Source organism: Erinaceus europaeus, chromosome 12, assembly GCF_950295315.1.
Source record: "Erinaceus europaeus chromosome 12, mEriEur2.1, whole genome shotgun sequence".
In the NCBI taxonomy this organism is placed as follows: domain Eukaryota; kingdom Metazoa; phylum Chordata; class Mammalia; order Eulipotyphla; family Erinaceidae; genus Erinaceus; species Erinaceus europaeus.
The window spans coordinates 51475810-51503617 of NC_080173.1; the positions used below are offsets into that span (position 1 = coordinate 51475810).

At 51.0% G+C, this 27808-nt stretch overlaps 1 protein-coding gene across 7 annotated transcripts in view; it reads right to left on the reverse strand.

Annotated features, from left to right (window-relative positions):
* The window catches only part of ARHGAP23 (Rho GTPase activating protein 23), a 108949-nt gene that overhangs the window by 48295 nt on the left and 32846 nt on the right, over positions 1–27808 (reverse strand). For 4 of the 7 annotated variants that reach the window (XM_060203613.1, XM_060203615.1, XM_060203616.1 and 1 more), the window contains exons 2-6: positions 6175–6336; positions 3871–3919; positions 2775–2870; positions 2517–2595; positions 2349–2403 (exon numbers count right to left, since the gene is read on the reverse strand). In XM_060203613.1, coding sequence (XP_060059596.1) covers positions 2349–2403; positions 2517–2595; positions 2775–2870; positions 3871–3919; positions 6175–6336 — 441 coding nt within the window. Of the gene's footprint in view, positions 1–348; positions 607–2348; positions 2404–2516; positions 2596–2774; positions 2871–3870; positions 3920–6174; positions 6337–10168; positions 10586–27808 lie in introns of those variants that run through there. The other 3 variants (XM_060203614.1, XM_060203618.1, XM_060203617.1) reach the window with 3 other exon arrangements.

The following is a 27808-nucleotide window of genomic DNA, read 5'->3' on the forward strand; positions in this document are numbered from 1 at the left end:
CCAAAAAAGGAGGCAGCCCCCAGGGACAGTGGCCTTGTGGCCCTGGCCTAGTCTGGCCCTTGCTGGGCTGGCCCAGGGGCCTATCTCTGAGTAGAGAATCAAGGCTGTGGGAGTGTTGAACCAAACACACACACACACACACACACACACACACACACACACACACACACACCATGAGACACAACAAAACATAAACCCAGAGAGACAGAGAAACACAATGAGATGCGCTCACAAATTACTACACCTCCGGTCCCAGGCACACACATCATGTGATGAGGACAAACGACACCACACCCCACACACTCAGCCCCCATAGGACCCCGAGCTGAGCCCGGGACACTCACATACCTCTCTCTCCAGCCATCCTGCCAGCTGCCCAGGCTTCACAGCGGTGAGGGCAGCCTCCCGCTGTCCCTGTCCTCCCCACTCGCAGCTAACCCCAACTGGCCGAGCCCCCCACCCCACCCTACCCAAGGCAGCCTGGCCCCGACCAGCGCGCTCTCCCGGCGCCGCCAGGAGGAGGAGGGAGAGGATGGGTGTGGAGGGGCCTCGCTGTGTCAGCGGTGGCGTCAGCAGCTGCTGCGGTCCCATTGGCCTCCAGTCTTGGCTCCCAACCACAGGAATGCCTGGGCCCCACCCTCCAGACGCCGAGATGGAGGGGCCAGTGCCAGCCCCCAGATGCTGACATCTGCCCACCCCAGCCTGAGTAGCAGAGCTGGAGGCTGAGACCCTCCCCACTCCTTGTCCCTTTTCAGCTGGAGAGAGTAGGGACACTAGGTCCCGCCCATTCCTCCCCCACCCCCCAAAACCTGCCTCCCTTTGGCCTCAGAGGAGATGTATGAGCAGGCCTCAGAGATTTAGGGAGGCTCTCTACCTCTCTGGATCCCCATGGTTGCCTCCCCAGCCCCTCTCCCTCCCCAGGATGGGCAGGGGAACAATCGAGGTCAGGGGTGGAGCTTCCCAGGGGGGGCAGGGAGCCAAGCATGGCACTATGATTACAGTGATTACGTGATTACGAGGGCAGGCACATCCAGTGCAGAAGCCAGCACAGTGGGTGCTCCCTCCCAGGGCCTCCTGCTCTTGGCCTTCAGCCTTCCCCTGGGATGGGATAGGGGGCAGTTGCCTTGGGGCCAAGGAGGCTGGCATCTGGCTGGGACCCAGGAGGCCAGGGAGCTGGGCACTGGGCAGTGAGGACTGCCCTAGGTGCTGAGCAGAGCATGGAGGGAATTGAAGAGTGAAAGAGAGAGTTTGTGTGTGTGCGTGCGGACAGTGTGTGCAAGGTAAAAAGTGCACAGCTGTGTGAAGTGTGCTTGCTCTGTGCCCATGTGGCAGGGTGAACAATGGTTTCCAGGTGGGCTGGAGTGCTCGTGCCTCTTGGCTGTTGCCACGTGGGGCTGTAGTGCGATGGGAGCTCACAGAAACGGGTTGGGGAAACAGAGAGCACGTGTGACAGCAGTGAATGTCCACACCATGGCAGTTTCAAGTCTGAGGGTGGGTATTGAGGACCATGGTGGTGTGATATGCTGTGATGCCTGGGTGTCTGTGACATGTGATGTGGGAGAGAGTATGGGGTGGTGGGCACTGTGTGTGCAGGTATGCCGTGTGGTGTGCTGCATGCAATTGGTGTGTTCTGCTTGTGTGTTAGTGAGGTTTGGCGAGCCCTATGAGCAGGCACACAGGAAGTGGAGTGGGCTGGGGGCTGGGTGGTGGTGCACCTGTTTGAGCGCACATGGCTGAGTACACAAGGACCCAAGTTCAAGCCCCCTGGTCCTCACCTACAGGAAGAAAGCTTCACAAGTGGTGAAGCAGGGCTGCAGGTGTCTCTCTGTCTCTCTCCCTTTCTATCTGCCCTTTCTCTCAATTTCTGGCTGTCTCTATCCAATAAATAAATAAAGATTTAAAAAAAACTTTACAAAAAAAAGAAAGTGAGGTGGACTGTGTGTGCTGTGAGTTTATATACATCTGCAGGAGATACACTCTTGGGACAAGGTTGGTGAGAGGAGTGGGGGTTCAGCGAAGAGGCATCTTACTATAGCTAACAAAAACATGCAAAGCAGCAGGGCCCACTGAGCTACTATCCTTCCAGATACCCCAGCAGGAATCTTGCCTGCAAGGGCCAGGGCCTCCCCTCCCCCAGCACAGAGTAGCCTTGAATGAAGTACCCACCAATGCCAACCCAGGGATGGGCCTGGCAGCTCCAGTTGAGCAATGCCAGACTGGCACTATACCCCTACACACACACACACACACACACACACACACACACACACTCTTTACTGCCCAAGAAGGGATGAATCCTGTCCCACAGACCCAGTTGTCCTCCCCATCTGCCAGCAACCAGAACTCACCAGCTGGAGGATGTCCTCATCCTTGGGCATGATGGAAAGCTCCAGGGTGTCATCACTACAGAGACAGGGCAGGGGGTCAGGCCAGGTTGAGGCAACAGCCCCAGGGGCTGGGGCCAGTAGTTGAGGGATGGGGTGTCTGCTGGAGGAAGGGCAGCAGGAGGGGCTCACCTATTCTGGATCAGAGCTATGACCTGGGAGTAGGTCTTCCCAATGACACTCTCTCCATTCACCTTCACCAGTCGGTCTCCTGAGGACAAAGGCAGGGCCACGTGTGAGCAGTCCAAGGGATATCAGTGGCCCCACCCCAGAACCCTTGTCCCAGATACAGATGACACTGGGGGAAGAGGACACTCCCCAGCAACTGTAGCCAAGAACCTCCTCTTAACTCAAAAGTGGGGAAGAGACCACTGAGGGAGCAGAGCTCACCTGTCCGCAGCCCTGCCCTATGGGCAGGGCCATCATCCTTCACGTTCTTGACAAAGATGGTGTCCATGGGCTCCAGCCGGTGCCGGGGGGAAGATCCTGGTGGGCATCAGCCAGGTTAGCTGGGAGTGACTGCTGAAGGTCAAACCCACGCATGGCTACACATACAGGGGATGCACACTCAGGGAATGATCGGACACACACAGATTCAGACCAGATGACACACTGCTGGCAGAATGAAAGGCTATATGGACAAAAGCCTACCGGGACCGAGTGGCACCTGACAGTCTCCTGCATCCTGACTGTGTTAGAATGATGACTTACAGGGACTCAGAGGTGCTCCCTGCCCTTCCTGAGCTCACCATCTATCACACACACACACACACACACACACACACACACACACACCTAGGCAGAGAGGCAGAAAGGCCCTCAAATTCAGCTGTCTTCCACTCACACCTCCCACCCACCCCATTCCCTTTTCTAGAGTTGGGGGGGCGGCTCCAAAGGTCTGGAGATGGGCCCTCATGACATCTTGACATGCCCCAGTGATCTGTGCAGCTAACTGTTTGTATCAGAGAAGACTGCCTGTTCTAAGTCTGCCGGTTCCCCTCATTGTAGGCCTCTGAGATGGGGTTTCATAAAGCTGTATCCCCATGGCTGCCCAGAATAGCTGGAAGGCAGCCTGTTATTTTGAATTATCAGGGGACACCCTGGACTAGCAAGACTGATGGCCTGGGGAGTCAGCCCCCACCCTAAAAAAACTCTAGTGGTCTTCCTCATGCCCACTATCTCATTGTCTCCACCCCTAAGGACAGCCTATGCTCACCTGGACCCCCACGTGCCTCCCCCAGGCCCTGCGGCCTCTGCCTGTGCTAGGTGGGAGTAGCTCCAGGCAGAAGGTCAACCTCAGATGCCCACTGACTTCCTTCCAGAGAGCCAGCCTCAGTGTGGAACTAAGACCTGGGAGACACCAGTGAGCAGAGAACGGAGGGGCCAGAGAGTGAGAAGCACACACAGGATCCATAGTCAAGCGTGGGGGTGCAGAGTGTGGATTAGCTCCAGTCCCTGGGGTCCACCCCGCCCTGCAACTCCTTACCTCCTCCTCCTTGTCCCCTCCCTCCTCCTTGGCCTCCATTCTCTTCCTCCTGCAGGGGACAGAGAGATGGGTGTGGCCCTCAATCAGGCCGGACAGCTCCACCTGGGCGGGCCCCTTCTTGCTGCCCCACCCATCAGACTCCCTTCTTATCTCCCTTCAACTAGCCCAGCAGTATGAGAGGTGTCACAGAGACTCCAAGCTCTCTTTCACATGTACCAACCCCACCAAATCAGCTTCTGAAAGCCTCTCATCCATTGGGGGGGGGAACCTAGGACCCTTCCCCTTGGGGAGCTTGCAACGCTATGGTGGAGGGGCCAGAATGTGACAGAGAGAGACCAGGCAGGCACAGATAAGCACAAGAGGTGAGGGCCAACTGTGACTATCAGCACTTAGAGAAGGGGAAGGGAGAGCCTGATTAGCATGCCTTGGGGGAGGGAAGGTTAAGGCAAGTCTGAAGGTGGATGTATGCACACTCCATGGCAGGAATAAGCAGACACATGTAGGCCTGAGCTGAAGGAGAAAAAGTCCACACCAGCAAGTGACACAAGTCAGATTATGGCATTCAGGTCTGAAGGGAGAGAAAGAGGGAGCCAATTAAGGTTCTTGAGTAGGAGATATTAAATCACATCAAGGTACAGGACTAAGAGACTGAGTCAGGAGGTCCACTCAGGAGGCATCTGGGATCATCTTGGTGAGGGGGTTGGGAGGACACTGGATCTAGAGGAAATAGGAACAAGAGCAAGAACAAGATTTGAGAGATAGGCCAGGCCAGTAGGGTGTGGCATCTGGAAGCCAGACTGGGCTTTTGGTGTCATCTGCCTAACCCTCTCTCCATTGCAGGTGGCAGGGTCACTCAGAGACTCAGTGGCAGAGCCCAGGCTGGAACTCAGGGCTCTCTGGCAGCCCTGCCAAGGGAAGGCCTATGAGCCCTGCTGGATCACAGTGCCCTCTGGTGTGGGGTGCATACCCGCTGATCTGAGCTGACAGCACAGCATGAGGTAGGGCAGAAGTAGACAGATGTGTTTAGATGGCTAAGCTCCCTGCTGGCTTGAGGCCCCAGCAGGTTCTGGAAGGGGATAGAGTTCATCCCAGGCCTGCCCTGCCTAGAGTCTTCCCATTCCCCTTGAAACAAGGTCTCTCTGGAATCAGTCCAGTGCCCAGCTTAAAGCACTCAGACTGCTTCTGTCCTGTCTCCCCTCAGCAAGGCCCCCTGAGGGAAGGCAGCAGCAACAGGAAGGAATAGAATTCTGGGGAAGGGGAGAAAGGAAATGAGGGGAGCTCCAGGGGAGTAGCGGGCTTGACATAAAGGGGATGAGGAAATCTATACTCTCCCACACACCACCAGCCCCTACTTAATAGTCTACAGCAATGAGAAGAGTTTATGCTGGTGCCCCCAGGTTTGGATGTGGGTGTGAGGGCTGACAGTGACACATGTGCCCTGTATCAGAGACCTCTAGGCACATGCCCAGGTAAACATGTGTATGTGCTTGTCCAGCACCCAATGTGTGCACATGTGCACAGACAGACAGAGAAACCCAATGCCTTGGTTCTCTGGCCCAGGCAGGGAGGAATCCAGCTCCTCAGAGAGAGACCCCAACAGCTGTGTAAGGCTGACTGTAGCCCTAGAGGAAGGAAGAAAGAGGCCCTTGACTCCAAAATAAACTTGCTTCCTCCCCTACTTGAAGATAGGTGGGGGAGGGTCAGGGATCTCCTAGGGAGCCCTGGTTTCTGCTTGGGCCCCCTCATATCTTCTCCTATGCCACCTTCACTATCAGGGACTCGCCCCCGCCCCACAGCCCGCATTCCTGAATTTGGTCGAACAGTCCTGGTTCCTGGACCCAAAGAACTTGGCAATTCTATCAGGGCTGGAGGAGGGCCTTCAGGGTCTAGTCAACAAATATCCTCAGGCGACAGAGTAGTGAGGCTACCCTAAACCCACAGTGAGGTAGGATTCATACTAGGACTAGAACCTAGGTTTCTCCATTGCAGCCCAGGGCTTTCCCCACATATGGAGCTGTGACCAGTGAGGGCCTGGGACACTCTAAAAGGCATCCCCAGAAGTGTCTGAGGACTGATATCCCCTTCCTGAGAGCTCAAGCTGTGGAGAGGGTGACAAGCCCAGTTTGGAAGCCAAGTGGACAGTCAGGGAGGGGTGAAGCATCCTGGGTCCCCCACCTCTAGGTATCTTCCCTGGAGCTAAAAGCCCCCCCCCCCATCTTCTGAGAAGAAGCCCAAGTCCAGATTAATGAGGGGACTCAACCATGAGCACACAGGGCGGGAGAGCAGTGGGGTGAGCCTGCCTACCTTCAGGCTGCAGTGCACAGCCGACTCAGGCGGGTACACGATGAAGTGGCGCAGGGTGAAGCCGAAGCCATCCTGCAGACTTTTGTGTAGCAGCAGAGTCCGAGGTCCCTGCCAGGGGAGGAGGCGGCCGGGGTAGCACCCATCTCTAGGGCCCAGTGGCAGCTGTGAGAGCAGAGCGAGACAGGGTTGAGTGATAGGATACCCTCAGCATCCCAGTGCATCTTCCTTCCCTCTTTCCCACCAAGGAAATGGGGGTGGTTCAGTTCAGCTCAGCAGAGACTCATTCAACACCAGCACCGACCATGTACCGCACATTGAACACACAACCATCCTGCCTGGGAAGTACTGGCAGCTGTCATGTGCCCATTCCTACCTGATGCTCATAGCCTCTGACACACAGACACACAGTAGGCACACACACATGCACTAGAGAACAGACACACCAACATGCACATGGCACTGCAGGTCATAGAAGCCTCATGCACAGGTGTCCTTTGAGGACAGTTAGGGGAACAAGAGCCACAAGGGAATGAACTGGATTCAGACAACAGAAGGGACTTGCTGAGGCAGGGAGCCTGCCTAGAGGCCTGGCTGGTTCAGGGGCACTGAGAGGGGAGCAGGAAGGGAAGTGGGAGACACCCTGCAGACCCGTCCACTGGAATACTTGAGATTCCAGAGCAGGACATGACAGAAGGTGTCTGAAGATGTAGGGGAGGGGCCAAGTCCTGTGTCTGGGGCAAGAGGGAGAAGAAGAGAGACAGAACCTGAGAGTGGTCCCTCCAAATCCACTGTTTGAACACAGAAAGAGAGTGGGTGAGTGGAGGGTGTCGGAGAGATGTGTGCATCAGCAGGCAGATGACAAAATGGAGAGGACAGTGCCCCCAGAAGTGATGCAGTGGATAAAGTTTTGGACTCACAGGCACAAGTTCCCAACACTGCATGTGCCAAGGTGAGGTCCTCTCTCCCTCCCTTCCTCTCTCTCTCTCTCTCTCAACATTTAATTTATTTCTTAATGAGAAAGACAGGAGGAGAGAGAAAGAACCAGACGTTACTATTGTACATGTGCTACCAGGGCTTGAACTCAGGACCTCAAGCTTGAGAGTCCAATGTTTTATCCACTGCACCACCTCCCCAGACCACAAGGTGCCCTCTCATAAATTAATTAATCAATTAATTAATTAAGGTGGTCCGGGAGGTGGCACAGTGGATAAAGTACTGGATTCTCAAGCATGAGGTCCTGAGTTCAATCCCCAGCAGTACATGTACCAGAGTAATGTCTGGTTCTTTCTCTCTCCTCCTATCTTTCTCATGAATAAATAAATAAAACCTTTTAAAAAATAAAATTAAGAATTGTAGAGACAATGAGCCCTAAGGAAATGTGGCTTACTGTAAAGCCAGAATACCCTAAACCAACATGAAGCCTGCTCTTTCTGGCACCCCTAATCCAAACCACAGGTGTGTGTGTGGGGGGGGTGAAGGTGAGAAGAGAAGAGGGCTCACTGTGATTACTCTCAACAGTCCTCAAGCCCTTTACTCCTCCCTTATTCCAGCTAGAGGCTTTCAACTGTGGGACTGTGGGTAGGAGAAATAGCATAATGGTTCTGCAAAAGAATTTTCATGCCTGAGGCACTAAGGTCCCAGGTTCAATCTCCAGCGCCACCATATGCAAGAGCTGAACATTCTTCATTTTTTCTTTCTTTTACCTCTGGGAGGGGTTTCATTGCTCCAAACTGACATTCTTTTTCTTTTTCAGACAGAGAGGCAAAGGAGGGAAAGAAAAACAGACAACTTAACACCAAAGTGTCCTCCAGGGAGACTGGGCTTGACCCTGGGTCAAGGGCATGACAGCATAAGTGCACTACTCAGGTGAGCTATCTTGCTGGCCCAGGGGGTAAGGAGTGGCATGAGGGAGGGAAAGAAAGCTGGGCTGTAGAGGAATGAGATTGTGAAGGGAGGATACCATCAGGTCTTGCAAGAGTTATTTTTTTAAGTGTGAGAGGGGCAAGAGGCTTGCTTCACAGGGTCCCTGAGGACATGGCCAGGTGGAAGGTAGAGGAGGTCAAGTGAAGCTCCAGGCAAGGAAGGCCACTCTGATCAGAGACATCTGGAAAACTACCCGGATGAACTTGTGGGCTCTGCCCTGGGAAGGGGCCCCCAAGCCCTGAAGGCCTGAGGAGGATGTCAGCATCCAGTGGGAGGCTCCCAGCTGGCCCCTCCAGTTGTAGGTGATAGCCTGGCCTCTCCCACTGAGCTTCCCACTCCCCTGGGGGTCTGAGGAGCCCCAAGGAGAAAATTATCTGGGAATGCTGCTAAGGTCTGAAATCAAGTGGATTTCCTCTCTCTGTTGACCTGGCAAGGAACTGATGTGGGAGAGGGCCTCAGGGGAATCTCCACTCCCCCCTCCTAGAAGCCCCTTCTCTCTGGTGAGGGTACAGTGCAGGCTGCCTCCCCTCTGCATCCTGCACCAGGCTGGGGCTCAGAGCTGAGGCTGTTTGCAGGGCCCATTGTTTTGCTGGTGTCCTGGATTAAGGTTTAAGCCACCAGCTGCCCCAGTGATGAGAAGTGGTTGGGACAGGTCCCCGCATGCCCCCCATTCCTCCCCAGCACACATCCTGCCTGGAGCTGCCAGCTGCCTGGGGGTGCCACTCCCTGGGGGGCCTGCCTGTGAGCCAAGGCAATAGACAGGCCTGCTCTCAGGCCCCTCCTTGCCCAGGCACTGGTGGACCCCCTCCCTTATCTCTGCTCTCCCTTTCCTCTTTTCCTTCCCTCTAATCTCCCTTCCCCCATGCCTTCCATGTGAATATCAAGGCGGTATTCCCCCAGACTCGGCTACCACAACCCTACCTGAAAAGACAACCCCCTCCCAAGTTCCTATCAGTGGTCAGCTCTGAGGTCTCTGCTGTGGGAAGTTTTTTCTTGAGTTTAACCTTGGTCCTTTGCTATTACACATGCAAGTTTCCTCTCTTCCCCTCTGATATGAGATGACACTGGATCCTGCTCTCCTAGGGGGTTGGGGGTGATGGAGGGAGAAGCAGAGAGAAGCCAGCAGTGACAACTAAGAAGGTGATTATATCTGGAAGGGGTACAGGTCACACACATTCCAAACTCTGCCTCCCTACCTCATGAAACAGACACAGAGACAAGGGAGTGGAGAGGGAGAGACTGGGGGAGTGAGGGGGAGGTGGAGAAGGCAGGGAAAATGGCTGCTCAAAGCACCTCTGCTTCCAAATGCAGGAAAAGAGGCAGCCCAGAAACACTAAATGACAGTGGGAGAAGGGCAGCTGGCCCTAGGGCCACAGATTAGACACAGGTGGACACATGGTAGGTTGGCAACACAATGAACTCGAACCCAGGAATCCCATTCCCTCCCTTCAACCCCCTCCCAGCACAAGAGGTCACTGCAGAGAGCAGAGCACTCATGCTGGGCACGGTGCCCACTGTGACTCACACCCTGCCAGCCTGGTAGATCCCGGACACCAGGAACGCTGTCCCCACCCCCTCCCCCCTCAGTCCTCACTCTAAGATCACTACCTGATGCCTTCACCTCCTTTGCCCCCTAGAACACGGGTGTCCCGTGCCCAGGCCCCGATGGAGGACCCACAGGGTGGTGTGACCCCTCTATTTAGTGGCACCTCCACCTGCCTCTGATTCAGGGTTCTTGCCAACCCAAACTCTCCAGGACCCAGGATGCCCCAGTTTCTCTTCAAACAACCCTGGTCCCTTCCACCCTTCTGTAAACCAGGAGGCTTAAGCCCCGTGGAGGCCACGACCCAGACAGGGATGTCCTCCAGCGCTCCTGGACATGCTCCCAGTCACAGTCCTCCTGCCCACACCCTGCTCTCCCAGTCTTCACGCGGCTCCTCGCTCACTGCACTCAGAACACCGGTTCTGGAGGGCAAGGAGCTCAGGGAGAGGCAGGGCTGGTGGCGCCCACCCTCCGCCCGCTGAAGCCTGCAGGGGCCCCGCCTCTGGCCCGCCAAGCCCGGGCACTCACCCTGGCCGGACGCGGCCCGGCGCGGTGGTCGCAGTGGTCGAGGCAGGGCAGCCAGACGCAGCGCGGCTCCGGGGCGCTGCAGTCCACTCCGACGGCGCGCTCCCAGCGCCAGCCGCCCGCGCCCGCGCGCTCCACTCGCCACAGCGCGCTGCCCACGAGCGCCGCGCCCGGCGGGGGCCCCCGGCTCCGGCCTCCGCCCCGGCCCCAGCGCGCCGCGGACCCGGCTTCCGGAGCAGGGCGCGCCGCGCGGGGGACCGCTCCCTCGCTCCCGGCCGGGGTCGTCCTGAGCCCCCTGGGCTGCAGGCGGGCCCCTAGGGGCCCCACCCGCCCCCCAGAGCCGCGGGCCAGGGGCCCGGGGGCCCCGAGAGGACGGATGGCCCGCGCGGACGGCGGCAGGACGGCTGCGGCGGCTCCGCGCCTCTCCAGCCTCCCGGCTGAAGGCGCCCGAGCCCGGACGAGCCGGCGGGGGTAGCCAGGCAGACGCCTCCCCCTCCGGGGCGGCCCCTGTCCGAGGCCGCCGGGACTTACACACACCCACACTCACGAGAGCCACCGCACAGCGCCCCCGACAGTCACACGCTGCAGGCGCTGTGCAGGCGCAGGCACGCGCCCTCCCTCCCAGTCCACAGAGACTCACTGCATGCAGCCATTCGCGGGGTGCTCCAACAGCACCCACTTCGGCCTCAAAGAAAAGCCACCCACAGGTGTGCACACTTGGTCTTCCATGGATGCACACACCCTCCCTCCCTGTGCCACATGCTCACACCCAGATCCCCACAGCCTCCCTTCTACACACTCTGTGTTTACACTCTATGCACACTCACACACACTCCCCTTAATCCACATTATCTGTAAATGCCCGTGTGCACCCACACTTTGAACACCTCATGCATATATGGTACACACACCACAGAAATACATCTGCAGACCAACTCACTGTGCCCCTAAATGTACAACAGATCCCCCACATATCCAGCACCTAGACGGTCCTCCCCAGGGACACCCACAAGCAACATGGAGGTAGATAGCTGCCTCACTGCCCAGCACACACACTAACTACATGGATGCAAAGCCCCTCTGGACACACACACACACACACATTCTACTCTCTCCTAACACTAGTGCTATGCTATAACTTATGGCTGCAGGTGGAGCGTAGGGACCCTCCACTGTGGGGTACTGTGACCACCTCTTACCCTGGACCCCTGTGTATGAGTACTGCCCAGAGGGGCCACCACCAAGCTGACAATGGGCTCCAGGCTGCCACCCCCACTCCCCAGCATGTGAGTCAGACAGGAAGCCAGTGTTGATGGCAGACCCAGCCCTCCTCCCCTTCCTGATTCTGTCCCCCCAGGCCCTCTCACCACATGCACACACACAGGCACTGGCTACTAGGTTTGTAATGACCACCCCCATTTCTATTGTTTTTAGATTTTATTTATTAATGAGAAAGATAGAAGGAGAGAGAGAAAGAACCAAACATTACACTGGTACATGTGCTGCCAGGGACTGAACTCAGGACCTCATGCTTGAGAATCTAATACTTTATCCACTGCACCACCTCCCAGACCACCCACTCCTATTTCTATCACATCTGATTGCTCACAGTGACTATGCTTCTTGCCACAACCACTCACTGTGGTATAGGGCCACTGTCATGACACAGTTTTCAAAGAAGGAAACAGGCTAAAGATCTCCCAGCTTGTTAGGGCAGCATGGGGACTCCTTAGAGCCCCTCACTCTAAGCTCTCCTACTCTGAGGGGGCAGGATGGGGGTGTGGTGGGGTGAGGGTTGCTTGGATCAGCTCCAGTCTCCCCCCCCCCAAATCTAGGGGGCTCCCGGGGGAAGATTGTGGGGGGGGGGGGTGTCAGGCTCCTGCTAGGCAGACACCAGTAGGGAAGTCTCTCTCCACCAATAACCTGCTGTCCTAGCAAGTACAGCCATGAATGTGGATCAAGAGCAGGAAGAGAGGGAGGTAGAGGGGCAAGGAGAATAGAGGGGACTTGGGGACAGAGGGAAGAGAAAGAAAGAACAGGGACAGGTGGGGGGTGGTGGACAGGGGTGGACAAGAGAGAGGCAGGGAGAAGAATGGGTGAGGGTGAAGCTAGTGGGGCCAGGGAGTGGTTTTGTTCTCCTGTTTCCTGTTTGCTGCTTGCTAGGCCCCCTGTGCAAGAACTAGACCCCCACCCCCACCCTGGCGGAAGTCAGACGGGAAGAGTGGAGCTGCCTCCAGCGCTGAGTCAGGAGGGCTTAAGGGCAGAGCAGGGAAAGGGCCTCGGTCAGGGCAACAGGAAGCATAGTACCTCCACCAGCAACCCCCACCCTAGTCCAGTCACTAAAAATACAATGATTCTGGGTCAGCACCACTTCTTCCTTTGACTGTCCTGCCATATCCCCAAGAGGTCCCCAACCTTGTCAGACTCTGTGGTCTCAAGAGTCTGACAGAGATCTGATCTCCCAGTGAGCACTCAGTAAGTCCTGCCAGCTGTCTAACTTCCTTCCCGCTTACTGCAAGTCCCTGGTTCTGAGAAAGAGAGAAACTTTCTTTTCTCATGTCCCAAGAAGCTTCTCACGGTCAACAGGTGCTGCTGTGTGTCTGGACCAAGAATTACCTCGTTTTAAAAATGCTAAGGGCCCTGGGGGTTGCAGGGGTGGAGGACAAAGGTGGAGAAGCCACAGAGGGTTTCTGTGTCCATGACTGCAGAGGCCTGAGAGACGGCATGCCATAGAAGATGCCCATATCAGGAGTCGGGCAGTAGCGCAGCGGGTTAAGCGCAGGTGGTGCAAAGTGCAAAGGCGTAAGAATCTTGATTTGAGCTCCCAGCTCCCCACCTGCAGGGGAGTCGCTTCACAGGTGGTGAAGTAGGTCTAAAGGTGTCTATCTTTCTCTCCCTCTCTCTGTCTTCCCCATCTCTCTCCATTTCTCTCTGTCTTATCCAACAACAATGACATCAATAACAACATTAATAACCACAACAATAAAACAAGGGCAACAAAAGGGAATAAATAAATAAAATATTTTTTTTAAAAAAAGAAGATGCCCACTTCCTGGCCATAGAGGATGCCCATTTCCTTTTCCTCTAGCCTGGCAGGGTCTGAAAGGCCCAGCAAAGGGGCTAACAGCCTCCTCCAACAGACACCTCCTCCAAGCCAGCTACTTCTCTAGGACTTTAGGAGGAGACTGCACATAGTAAGGCATAAAAGGTTGTACAGAGTTTAAATAACTGATCCTCTAGGCCTGGGGAGCCTTTTGCACCACCACCACCACCACCACCACCCCCCCCACCCCCCGCATTTCCTCTGGGAAAGGAATGTGGGGTGGGCCCCAGATGGCTGTGGGGGAGGGGGCCAAGGGCTGGGAAATACCAGGCGTAGCTGAGATTCTATTCCAAGCCTTCCTGCCTAGTGTGAGTCCTCCTTCCCTACACCCTCCCCAGCTTCCTCCCCCCAAATCAGGAATTACCCCTCTGAGCAGTCCCATCCTCTAGTTTGACCAGCTTGCAAAATTCCATTCAGCCTGATCTTCCTGAGGGTCCCTGAGGCAGGGCTGGAGGCTGTACCCTCAAGGGGTGGGCATTCAGCCTTCCTCACTCCATATGAGATGATCTTCCAGCACTTTCACTTCGTAGTTATATTTAGATTCACTTAACCCTTGCCCTGCAGCACTGGAGACCTAAGGGGAGTTTATTCTATTTTCCAGGTGTAGAAACTGAGGCGCGAAGAGGCCACACAAAACCTTAACCTTTACAAAGCTAGAGTCAGAAAACAGGGCTCTCAGCCCTAATTCAGATCTTTTTCTGCTACCTTCTTGTTTATTCAAAAAACCTTATCTTGAGCTGTGGGCTAGTGGCAGGGATACTTTGAAGAATGACACAAGTGCAACACTGAGGGTATTGACAGTTTCACTGGAGTCCTCGTCCCTGAAACCTTGGTGTGTGCCTGTGTATGGGGAAGGGATGGGAACTCTCCAAGCTCCAGAGTCAGGCCTCAGCCATCTCCTCCATTAAAGGCAGACCCCCCCCCACACACACACACACACCAGGGAAGCCCATGTACAGGGAAGGGACTATTTGACAGTGACCCCAGAGCCTCCCACTTTAACCCTCATAGAAGAGGGTAGCCTGGGCTGGGGAAGTGGAAACTGAGGAGGGGGGCAGCCTGGCAACCAGAAACCAAGGAAAAGGAAGAATGCATCCTGAGGCCCAAAGTCAGAGGATAGGAGAAGAGGGGAAACTGATCAGGCCGAGGGTGTGTGGTTCAGGAAGTGACAGAGAGGAGCTCAGGGTCAATGTGCCTGTTTTTCCTTCCTCTGGCTTGCTTATTAGCACCTCCTCAACTGAGCCTCAGAGACCCCTGAAGGAACAAACAATACTTCTAGCCCAGGAGAATCATCTGGCATTTTTGAGGCCTCAGTGGCTCCTATATACCCATCCCACACCCCCAGACTCAGATCCACAGCTGCAGATACACATGTACTCGTATGACAAATACACCAGCAGCCTCATCCATCTCAGGCATGCGGGTAATGCGATACCCAAGGCATGCCCACTCCGCCCACACCTGGGCCTCTGCCCCCTGCCCCAGTCTCCTTGCCCAAGGGCAGCCACCCCCTCAGTCCTCCTCCACCCTCCTGCCCATTCAGATACTTGGTTCCCAGCACCACTTGTGTGTAGTCCTGACATGCCCCAACAGGCCAAGTCGATGAGCCAGCCAAGCAAGCCTGCTTCTTCCCTCCATGTGAAGAGAGCCCTGCACCACCAGCACCCAGAGCCTGGGGATCCTACATCCTGCAGGTAGGGTTGGCTCAGAGGGTCTCCCCACACCCCCAACTATCACTACTTCAGACTCCATTGTGCCCCAAATTGGGGTTGGTTTCAACACCACTCTCAATCTGGGTTAGCTCCAATGAAGGCTGGGAAGGGAAGAAGAGGAAGGAAAGGGAAGGCACAACCCGTCTGTTTCTATATCTAGGAGGACAGGCAATCCCAAGCAGCACAGACTCTCCTAATTCTTCCAATGGCAGTGTGCCTCGGGAGTTAGCACTTGGGCCCTGGAGTCCTCTAGAGCCCAAGACTGCTGGGCCTCAATCCCGTTCTCTACCACATTCTGGCTGTTAGGCCCTTGTTTGACCTCTGCTCCTCCCTTACCAATAAAGTGGGAATCTCAGGAACTGCCACTTCACAGATTGTTGGGAGAATTTAGTAAATCAAGGGAAGTCCATAGCACCAACTAAGGGATCCAAAAAATGCAAGCTGGCAACCTGGGAGGGGTCGCAGTGGATTAAGCCTTGAACCCTCAAGCATTCTGTTCTTAGTTCAGTCCCCAGAATTGCATGTGCCAAAGTAATGTGTTGGTTCTCACTCTTCCCTCTCTCATAAATAAATAAATAACCTTTATGAGGTATTTTAAAAAATGCAAACTGTTTTTCCCGTTTAGATTGTCTTAAAGTCACACACCCAGTCACATTCACATTCACATTCAAACATGCAGACACTCAGCCACAATGCACACAAAGACATGATGACACAGGTAGACAGACACTTATAAGAGTTGACACAGAGCCAGGTGGACCCACTCATGTGAGCATCAATACCACCTCCATTGCTAGCCCCCTGCAGGCACCTATATGCCCCAGTTCCTCCTAAGCATAGAGGAATCACTTGCCTCTTCATATCAGGACGTTAAAAGGCCCAGTGCCCTTTCTCTCCAATCCTTTGGGGGTGGGGAGGTTTGGATAACAGGAGGCACCAAGAAGAGGACTCCTCCCAAAAAGCAAGGGATGGGGAGTCGGGCGGTAGCACACGTGGCGCAAAGCACAAGGACTGGCATAAGGATCCCAGTTCAAGCCCCCAGCTCCCCCCCTGCAGGGGAGTTGCTTCACAAGTGGTGAAGCAGGTCTGCAGGTGTCTTTCTCTCCCCTTCTCTGTCTTCCCCTCCTCTTTCCTTTTCTCTCTGTCCTATCCAACAACGACATAAGTAACAACAACAATAACTACAGCAATAAAACAACAAGGGCAACAAAAGGGAATGAATATATATGTATATGGAACATGGCAAGAGTGCCAGGCTGGCAGGGTAGGAGAGCCAGTCCCCTTCTCAGGGACAACAGAGGGAGTGGAAACTATAGATGAGCATCTTTTCTCATGGTGGGAAATGAGTACTTGCAGAAAAGGGTGACTCTGGAGCCAGCCACAAAGTAAACATCAGGGCCATTGTCCAGGCAACCAGGCCCTGTGGGCCAGGACCTGCTACAAGCCCTCTCCACCCCAATTTATTCCACTCAGCAGCCTGTCTCAGTGCATACTGTCCACATATAATTCTGGTCTCTGAGCCTGTCTGGGGACTTCCCAAAGAGAAGAGGCTATGTGCAAAAGACCTAGGGACTTCCCCAAACAGAAGCCCAGGAGCTCCTTGAGAACTGGATTTTTTCCCCCATCAGAATTTATTGCCTGTGTCTTTCAGTCTAGAGTTCGTTCAAAGGCACAGCCTGACTCTACTCTACTAGACTAAAAAATTTCCTAAGGACAACAACTACTGGGTCAGGGAGACAGCATAATGGTTATGGAAAAGGGCTTTCATGCCGGAGGATCTGAGGTCTCAGGCTCAATCCCCAGAACACCTTAAGAAAGAGTTGAGCAGTGCTCTAAAAGAAAGAAAGGAAGGGGGAGAAAGAGAGAGAGAAAGAAAGAGAGATGGAGAGAGAGAAACTACTGAACAGAAGGAAGGGAGAGAGAGAAAGAGAAGAACTACTGAACTTTCAGAAATAGATCTATACTATTAGAACACTTTGTATATAGTATGTTGATACCAAGGATATGGAGAAATTGATTGAACCATCAAACATTACAAGTAGGAATGCAAAATGTTGCTATTGTGGAAAGTAGCATGGCAGCTCCTAAAAATAAATAAATAAACATAGAATGGCCACATGATTCAGAAATTCTACTTTGGATATATACATGCCTTTGTTTATAGCAACATTGTTCACAATAGCTGAAAGGTGAAAACAACCTAAATCGTCATCAATTAATGAACAGATAAACAAAATGTACTATATGCATACAATGGGATTTTATTCAGCCTTTAAAAGGCAGGAAATTCTGACACATGCTATAACAAGGTTAAACCTTGAAGACACTAGTGCTGAGTAAAATAAGCCAGACACAAAAGGACAAATATTGGACAATTGCACCCACACAAGAGACCCAGATTCATAGAGACAGAAAGTAGAAGAACTGCTGCCTGAGCCTGGGGGAAAGAAATGGTAAACTACCATTTCATAGGGCAGAGCTTCAGTTTCAGAAGATGAGAAAGTTCCGCCAATAGATGGGTAATGGTGTGAATGTGCTTAATGTCACCGAACTGTACTCTTTGTTTTGATCAGAGCACCACTGAGTTCTGGCTATTGGTGGTGCCAGGGATCAAATCCAGGACCTCTTACATGCAAATCTTGTGTGCTATCTCCATAGCTCCCCAGACTTGAACTGTATACTTTTAAAATGTGTTTATTCATTTTTTATACATTTTATTTGTTCATTTACTGGACAGAGACAGAGAGAGAAACTAAGATGGAAGAGGTATGTAGAGAAGGAGAGAGAAAGACACCTGCAGCACTACTTCACTCTTGAAGCTTCCCCACTACAGGTGAGGACTGGGGGGCTTGAATCCAGGTTCTTGTGTATGGTAACATGTGTGCTCAACCATCCATGACTGAAATATACACTTTAAAGACTTATTTACTGGGCCAGGCTGTGGCACAGCTGGTTAAGCACACATATTACCATGTATAAGGACCTGGGTTTGAGCCTCTGCTTCCCATCTGCAAGGGCGAAGCTTCATAAGCAGTGAAGCAAGTTCTGAAGATGTCTCTCTCTCACTTTTTAAAAATAATTTATTTATTTTATGAGAAAGACAGGCAGAGAGAGAAAGAACCAGACATCACTCTGGTACATGTGCTGCTGGGGATTGAACTCAGGACCTCGTGGTTGAGAATGCAGTGCTTTATCCACTGCGCCAACTCCCAGGAGATGTCTCTTTCTCCCTCATCTCCCTTTCCTCTCTTAAATGATCTCTGTCCTAGCAATTGAAGAAGGAGGAGGAGGAGAAGAAGAAGGAGGAGCTAAAGACTTGTTTATTTATATATGAGAAAGAAAAAGACAGAGAAAGAACCAAAGCATCACTCTGGCATGTGGATTAGTGGAGATCAAGCTTGGAACCTCAAGTTTTCAAGTCCGGGCACTTTATCCACTCTACCACCTCCTACGCCTAAACTGTATACATGCTGACATATTTTATATTATGTATATTACATTATGTATATTTTACCACAAAAAAGGCAAAGTCAGAATTCAATTTTTTTAATTGTTGTTGAAAAAAATAAGAATAAAAGAGTCTCTCTCATTGGTGTCCAGAGCAGCCTTTGCCCAGAGAGGCTGCTCAGGAAGTGCCTTCCTCCCCCTCCATTGTGGTCATCTTTGGGGTACCAGTAGTTCTAGCACAAGGGAAACTCCCAGACTGCTGGGAGTCTGAACCTCACACTTAGTAGGTCTTTGGCATGGGTGAGGACCTACCATCTTTGAGACTGCATTTACAGAAGCACCAGAGTCCTGCTACACCCCAAAGCATTGGGGCCCTGGAAGAATTTTCCCAGCAAAACTCAGATAAAGTGTGGGGTTTCTGCACCATGATGCCCAAACCCACCCAGAGCATGTCTATTCCAAGCCCTCACACACTTACACACCACTGGTGATATACGCTCAAGGGTGTGCACACAGCAGCCAGTCCCTATTCTTGCACATTTGTGCACACACACACTCCAAGGAAGACACACTCACACACTAAAGGGTGTATCCAGTCAGATTTGCAGGCAGGCTGTGTGCAGCAGAGCCCCCTGCTGGCCCAGGTCTGGCACCATTCTCTCCCTGGCAGTCCAGAGCAAGCTGGGAGCCTTCATTCCTTCCACCCTAAGTCCCAGGGCATTCTCCCCTCCCTGTACCCCCTAGTATCTCCAGGGTCATCCCTCCCCATTTCCTATAGAGGACAGATTGACTGTAAGGCCTCAGGAAGGGTCTTCCTTTGGTTAAGGAGTACTGAGGAGAAATCAGAGCCTTTCTTCACATTAGAGAGTGTGTGGGCAGTCACTCTTGGCAGGCAGGGGACCGTCTGCAAGGACTCTTCTCCAAAGATCACTGTACAGTGTATGTCAGAGGAGACTGAGGGAAAATGCTGGGTGTGACCTTCCCTGAAACCCTATACTTTCCTCTCTTGCAGTTCTTGCTGTTGTCTGACCACCTGGGCACACAGCAGGTGCACACACTGGCTTCTTCCAAGGGTGAGCTTAGCCCTTAGGAAGCTGAGACCACATCCCCCAACCTGGGCAGGTCTCAGCAGATTCTGAAAGTCACCCCCAGGGCACACAGGAGAGGTTCTCAGCCCCGCCCCTGAAACCACCCACCCTCTCAGCCCAGGCCCTGCCCAACCAGCTCAGGTCACCCTTACCCCTCTCCCTAATCTGACCCAAGATGCCCCAGAGGCAGGTGGAAGGGTGGTGGGGATAGTGGCTCTGCAGGGACAAACAACTTCAGCTTCAGCTGGCTCCTGCCCAAGTGGGAGCTGGGATGGTTTCTGGGTTGGATTCTATGGTCAAACAAAGACAGATGGCATCATCTCTGGCTCCCTCCTCAGTTTGTTTGTTTCCCTCCTCCTCCTACCCCCACCCCCATCCAGTAGTAGGCATGCAGTAACTGATATTTAGTGAATGCTTACTATTTTCCAGGTCTGCTACCCATGTATTTAAGAGTCAATTATCTTCTTAGGATAAGGGTGAAACCCACCACCACCTTGGCAATCAATGCTGGGATAACCTAAGGGGAACCTGGGGGTGGGGAATAGAAGGCTGAGAGAGGACGATCACAGTCCCAGCACTGAGACAGTTACTATGGCAAAGGGTCTAGTTTGCCACTGGTCCTGGTCATTTTCTGGCCACGTTTCCTCAATGTTGTACAACGTTCCTGATTTTTTCAGCTGACAGAGTTGCCAGGAAAGTAATAATTGGCTCCAGACCTTCATTTCATTTAAAAAAAATTTTTATACTTATTTTCCCTTTTGTTGCCCTTGCTTTTTTATTGTTGTTGTAGTTATTATTGTTGTTGTTATTGATGTTGTTGTTGTCAGATAGGACAGAGAGAAATGGAGAGAGGAGGGGCAGACAGAGAGGGGGAGAGAAAGATAGACACCTGCAGACCTGCTTCACCGCTTGTGAAGAGACTCCCCTGCAGGTGGGGAGCCGGGGGCTCCAACCGGGTTCCTCAACTGGTCCCTGTGCTTTGTGCCACCTGCGCTTAACCTGCTGCGCTACCGCCCGACTCCCCCAGACCTTCATTTCACCCATCAGAGAGTGAACTCTGCTTCCCAAATGTATCCAGAGTCCATTATTCTGCTCTAAGTTACTATCACTCTTCTCACTGGGAAGGTTCAGGCTAATTGTTTTCATATCATGGCCACTAGGCCCCAGGGGACATGGCCCCGGACTCCACACCCATCACACCCCCTTCCTCTGTAACTCTGGTTACCTGATCTCCTCATTCCTTTGAGGACAGGCACCATTCCAGCTGTAGGGCCTTTGCACATGCTGTTTCTGGAATGCTGTTTTCTCTAACTCCTGCCTTCAGCAACCCACACCCTAATCCCTAATTAATTCGTACCCACCCTGCAGTTCTAAAATAAATAAATAAATAAAATTAAATTCAAATGTCTCTTCCCCAGAGAAACCTCCACTGATCCCCAAAGCAGATCAGGCCCAAGAGCACCCTCTCACGGCACTCATGAGTTGGCATCTATGTTTCCTTGAGGTTGTTCTGATCATCTCCCTCTACTACTGTGAGTTCTGGAAAGGGGGACCATATCTACAGAGCTAGCAGTCAAATTTCCAGCTCTTGGCACAGCACCTTCCTGGACTGAGGGCTACCGTGGTTTATGAATATTAAGAACTGAAGGAACGGGAGTCGGGCTGTAGCGCAGCGGGTTAAGCGCAGGTGGCGCAAAGCACAAGGACCGGCATAAGGATCCCGGTTCGAACCCCGGCTCCCCACCTGCAGGGGAGTCGCTTCACAGGCGGTGAAGCAGGTCTGCAGGTGTCTATCTTTCTCTCCTCCTCTCTGTCTTCCCCTCCTCTCCCCATTTCTCTCTGTCCTATCCAACAACGACAACAACAATAATAACTACAACAATAAAACAACAAGGGCAACAAAAGGGAATAAATAAATAAGATAAATATTTTTTTAAAAAAAGAACTGAAGGAACCTAGCATTCTAGCAGTAGCACAACAACGAAAGCATTGAAGTCTCTAGCAAGAGGCCCAGATTTCAACCTTTGGCATCACATATGTCATAATGATGTTGTGGTTCATGTCCTCTCTTCTCTCTCTCTCTCTCTCCTCTCTCCTTTCTCCTCTCTCCTCTCTCTTTCTCACCTTCATCTCCCTCACAAATAAATAAATACTTTAATACAGAAATGAGGTTCAAGAGTTCATGGTGACCAGACCCCTACTCCCAGGAGATGTCTACCTGTGACAGGGGCTGCGAGCTCTGCCCATCTTTTTGCGTCCCCACCCCTTCTTCACTGAGATTAAGATTCAGAAAATGGGAGAGGGGAATGGAATAAAGGACTGAGGGTGGGAAGGAAAAGGGAAACTGCTTTAATGCTCCTAGGTGGTGTCTTCTGTCTCCTTACATGATTGGCCAAATCCTGTCCACTCAGGGATGGCACGTACATCCACAGCCACTTCTCCCTGTAATACAGCACTCTGCCATTTTCCTGGACCTTATCTTTAGCCTCCAGGCCTCAGAATGACAATCTCTGAAAAGCTTCCCTGACTGCAAGCTAAGGAACTTGCCAAGGTCCCACCGCTAGGTCCCATTCAAACCAGGTCTCTCTACCTGAGAGCCCAGGCTCTTAGCCACCTCATAACATGCCTCATTACTACCAATTTCTCCCACTAGGTGCAACAGAAAGACACTCCCCTCAGTTTCCTCCTGCAGATTTGGTCATCTACAAACTAAGGAAACTACGATGGAAGGATAAAGTGGGAGAGGAAATGGAAGGAGGAAAAGGGAGAAGAGGTGAAAGTATAGAGGTGGGTGGGGGGAGGAGTGCAGAGGGGTTGCAGTCATGGCCCTCTAGACGTGAGAAACGCCAAGTATGTGAACCACGCCAGCCCTTGAGCTATGAATAGTGTGGCCAGATGAACTGCCCAGGTCAGCCCTTCATGCCCCACAGCACCCCACTCCAGCTCTCACACCAGAGCTCAGCTTAGGGGGGCCTGGATGGAGGGAGGCAAGCAAGTTGTCAGAGGAGGGGCAGACTAGAGGGGTGTAGTTATGTAAACAAAATGCAAATAGGGAGCAGTGGACATCTCTGATTGGCCTCAGAAGGCCAGGGAATTGCAGAGAAGAAACATTTATCAACACAAGAGTAATGCACAGCCTACTGGCACAACGCGGCGGGCTGCCCAGTTAGGCCCCAAAGACTGGTGGTTACCCGCAGGCCCCAAAGACTGGTGGTCTTGTGGGTCATCCCGTGGCTGAAATCCCATTAGCATTATGCCTCTGGAGGCCTCTCACACTTTCCTGTCAATCCCCTTAACAGGTCTTGCTGGCTTCAGACACCTGACCACCCCAGTGCCAGGTCAACTGCCTTTCCTTGGAACTTACATGTCAGACAGACAGCTGGACAGTTGGAAAATTATGACAGTTCATTTCCTTTCTTCATCACTGATGGCCTTACGAAGCACAATGGGCTGGGGGCAGATAGCCCCATCTGGTCCCTTGTGGGTTCCCCGCCCTCTCAGGGTTGTGTTTGTGCCATATGCACCCTTTCATGATAACCTTTGAAAAATGATCGAAAGAAGCTTCACTAAGGAATCCTCAATGTCAGTGGCCCAGGACATTATGCACTGGTTGAACAAAGGACTTGGCAACATGAGGTCCTGAGTTCCATTCTCAGCACTGAATGTGTCAGACTGGTGCTCTGGTTCTTTCTCTCATAAATAAATAAGTAGGTAAATAAATTGGGGCTGTGATGGTGGCTCAGATGACACAGCAAGTGACCATGCTCAAGCACCTAGGCTTTTGCAGTTCTGACCTGCAATGGATCAGGCTCCAGGTATCTACCTTTCTCTCTACCTCTCTCTTCCCCTCTCTTTCCTGGTTTCTCTCTATCTCTACCAAAAGAATTTAATTATGTAAAAAAGGAAACAATGACCACAGGAGTGGTGGATTCATGATGCAGGCACCAAGCCCCAGTGATAACCTTGGTGGCAAAGAAATAAATTAATGAATTAATAAAATATATTTTAATAACCCACTTTAGAACCCAGCTCCTCATTTGTTTGTTTTGTTTGTTTGTTTTGTTTTTTCATTCTGGCACTATCAGCAGGACCAGTGACATTGGGAAAAGAGGAGTTAAAGGCACCTAAGTGTGCTGTGGATAAAGTGTTGAACCCTCAAATATAAAGTCCTGAGTTCCCCAAGAATGGGGTGAGGACAATGGACAGAATATGCACCACAGAAGAGATCCAAAAGGCCGAGAAACACATGAAAAAATGCTCCAAGTCTTTGATTGTCAGAGAAATGCAAATAAAGACAAGATATACCACTTCATTCCTGTGAGAATGTCATACATCAGAAAAGGGAACAGCAGCAAATGCTGGAGAGGGTGTGGGGCCAAAGGAACCCTCCTGCACTGCTGGTGGGAATGTCAATGGGTCCAACCTCTGTGGAGAACAGTCTAGAGAACTCTCCAGAAGAAATCTCCAGAACTCTCTCTAGAAGGCTAGAAATGGACCTACTCTATGACCCTGCAATTCCTCTCCTGGGGATATATCCTAAGGAACCCAACACACCCATCCAATAAGATCTGTGTACACATATGTTCTTAGCAGCATAATATATAATAGCCAAAACCTGGAAGCAACCCAGGTGTCCAACAACAGATGAGTGGCTGAGCAAGTTGTGGTTTATATACACAATGGAATACTACTCAGCTGTAAAAAAAAAAAACGGTGACTTCACCATTTTCAGCCCATCTTGGATAGACCTTGAAAAACTCATGTTAAGTGAAATAAGTCAGAAACAGAAGGATGAATATGGGATGATCTCACTCTCAGCCAGAAGTTGAAAAACAAGATCAGAAGAGAAAACACAAGTAGAACCTGAACTGGAATTGGTGTATTGCACCAAAGTAAAAGACTCTGGGGTGGGTGGGTGGGGAGAATACAGATCCAAGAAGGATGACAGAGGACCTAGTGGGGGTTGTATTGTTATATGGGAAACTGGGAAATGTTATGCATGTACAAACTATTGTATCTACTGTCAAATGTAGAACATTAATTCCCCAATAAAGAAATTTAAAAATAGAAAATAAAAAATAAATAAATGAGAAAAAAATATAAAAAAAAGTAAAGTCCTGAGTTCCAACCCCCATGCTGTATATATGAGAGTGATGTTTGGGTTTTCTCTCCCTCTCTTTCTCACTAATAATAAGTAAAATAAATATTAAATTTTTTAAAAAGAAAGAAAAAGACACCTAAGTGTGGACCCCAGCTGTGTGTTGCCAAACAAGTCTCTCACCTTTCCAGACCTCAGTCTTCTCAGATATGAATGGAGTCCTTGAGAAGCACTTTGTGACAGGCTTAGGACACAGGAATTATTCAGCAAATTGCATTCAGACATTCCCAAAAGCTTAAAATTTTTTTTTGCATTATCTTTATTTATTTATTGGATAAAGACAGTCAGAAATCAAGAGAGAAGGGGGTGATACAGAGACAGAGACACAGAGAGACACCTGTTAACACTGCTTCACCACTTCAGGTGGGGGCCGTGGGCTCAAACCTGGGTCCTTGCGCATTGTAACATGTGCACTCAACCAGGTGCACCACCACCCGGTCCCTTTTTTAAAAAAATGTATTATTTTTATTATTGGATAAAAATAGAGAGGAATTGAGAGGGGAAGAAGAGGGAGGGAGAGAGAGAGAGAGAGAGAGATGGAGAAATGAAGCCCTGCTTCATCGCTCGTGAAGCTTTCCAACTGCAGGTGTCGACCAGGGGGTTGAACCTGGATCCTTGCACACTGTAATATGTGTGTTTAACCAGGTGGCTCCCAAAAGATTTTTTAACTAATAAGAACAATTCCTAATCTTATAAAGAGACAAATAGTCAACAAATAAAGAGGATGAGTCAAGTTTAAAAGCTTCTAAAAAATTTCAAGAACTCTAGGTTTTGAGCCCCAGCTTGGTCCCACTTCTTAGCTATGTCTTTGGATTAGTCACAAAACTCCCCAGGCTTGTTTCTGCACTAATAAAACAGAGATAATACAAGGTTTGTGGATGTGGCTCAGTGGCAGACCACTGCCTTGCATGCAGGAGGCCCTAGACTTAATTCCTGCCATCCCCACCACCACAGAGATAATCTATTCCTCATGGAGCTGTTGATCAAATTAAAGAGACAGTATATGTAAAGTGATCAATAAATAGTTGCAACCTATATTCCAATAGTATTTATGACTTATTTATATTGCCACCTAGGTTATCACTGGAGCTCAGTGCCTGCATTACAACTCCACTGCTCCTGGCAATTGTGCTGTTGTTTTCGTTTTTTTTTTTTTTTTTAATAGAGGCAGAGAGAAAGTGAGAGGGAAAGGGGAAAGAGAGAGGGAAAGAGAGACACCTGCAGAACTGCTTCAGTGCTTGTGAAGTTTCCCTCCCTGCAGGTGGGGACCAGGGGCTTGAACCCTGTTCCTTGTGTATGGTAACATGTGTGCTCTAGAAAGTGTGCCACCACCTGGAAACTATTCTTTTCTTTTCTACAAAATGGCAGAGAATGAGAACCTGGGTCCTTGTGTGCTATAATGTGCATCCTTAACCAGGTGTGCCAACACCTGCCCCCCCAATTTTACATATATTTTATAAAGAAATAGATCAGATTGTTACACTGGGAGGTGGCACAGTAGCTAGACTGGTCAACTTACAAGCATGAGATCCTGGATTCAGTCCCCGACATTATGTGTGCTGGAGTGATGCTTCATTCTCTCTCTCCTCTCTAACATAAATAAGTAAATCTTTTTGGAGAGAGATAGAGAGAGACAGAGGGAGAGAGGTGGCAGGGAAAGTTATATTGGACAAGGGGAAAAGATGGTATAGCAAGTTGCTGGGAAGGCTGAGGGTGATGCATCCCACTCCTACCCTATCTTCTCCATCTCCAATTTCAGGCCTCAATATCTCTCTGATGCACCTGCTCGCATGACACTCTTCTATGACTCACTGGTATCTCTGGGAGCAAGGCAGGTGGTTCCTTACTGTGTGGTGTGAAGGGTCCATCCTGAGGGAAGAGCAGAGGGGCAGGCTCTGGCCCACCCTGGCTGCGATAACTACATCTCTCTTTACTCCTTATCTTCTGTTCATCTGTCCTATAAAAAGCCAGGCCTTTTCACAACTCATTGCCTTTGCTGGTACTGGGCCCTTTTGACTGAAATGTCTTTCTCTCTCTTTTCTACCACCCCTGTCTTGTCCCAGCAGACATTATTTTATTATCTACCAGGGTTATCACTAGGGCTCAGTGTCTGAATGAATTTACTGCTCCTGGTAGCCATTTCTTCCCCACCCCCTTTTTTCTATAAGATAGAACAGAAAGAAATTCAAGACTGAGAAGATAACATAGTGGTTATGCAGGAAAGTCTTTAGGCCTGTAGCAGCAAAGGGTCCAGGTTCAAACCCTAGTTCTGCCAGAAACCAGAGTTAAGCACACAGGTCTGGTTTAAAAAAAAAAAATTACTCTCCTAGGGATATACCCCAAGGACACCCTAACACTCAACCAAAAAGATATGTGTACACCTATGTTCATAGCAGCACAATTCATAAAACTTGGAAGCAAACCAGGTGCCCAACAACAGATGAATGGCTGAGAAAGCTGTGGTATATATACACAGCTATTAAGAACAATGAACCCACCTTCTCTGACCCATCTTGGATGGAGCTAGAAGGATTATGTTAAGTGAGCTAAATCAGAAAAACAAAGATGAGTATGGGACGATTCCACTCTTAAACAGAAGCTGAGAAGGAAGAACAGAAAGGGAAACTCAAAGCAAGATCTAAGTAGGACACCAAAGTAAAAATCTCTGGATGGAGGGTGAGAGTAGATGTTCAGCTTCAGGGAGTCAGATGGTAGCACAGCGGGTTAAGCACACGTGGTGCAAAGTGCAAGGACCGGCAGAAGGATCCCGGTTTGAGCCCCCGGCTCCCCACCTGCAGGGGAGTCGCTTCACAGGCGGTGAATCATGTCTGCAGGTGTCTGTCTTTCTCTCCTCCTCTCTGTCTTCCCCTCCTCTCTCCATTTCTCTCTGTCTTATCTAACAACAATGACATCAATAACAACAATAATAACTACAACAACAATAAAAAGACAACAAGGGCAACAAAAGGGAAAATAAATAAAAGTTTAAAAAATTTTAAAAAAAAAAGATGTTCAGCTTCACTGGGTGGCAAACAGTCCTTTAGTGGTGGGAATGGTGTTTATATACATTCCTATTAACTTGTAGTTTCATAAATCACTCTTTAATTAATATGAGAGGGGAAAAACTGTTTGAAT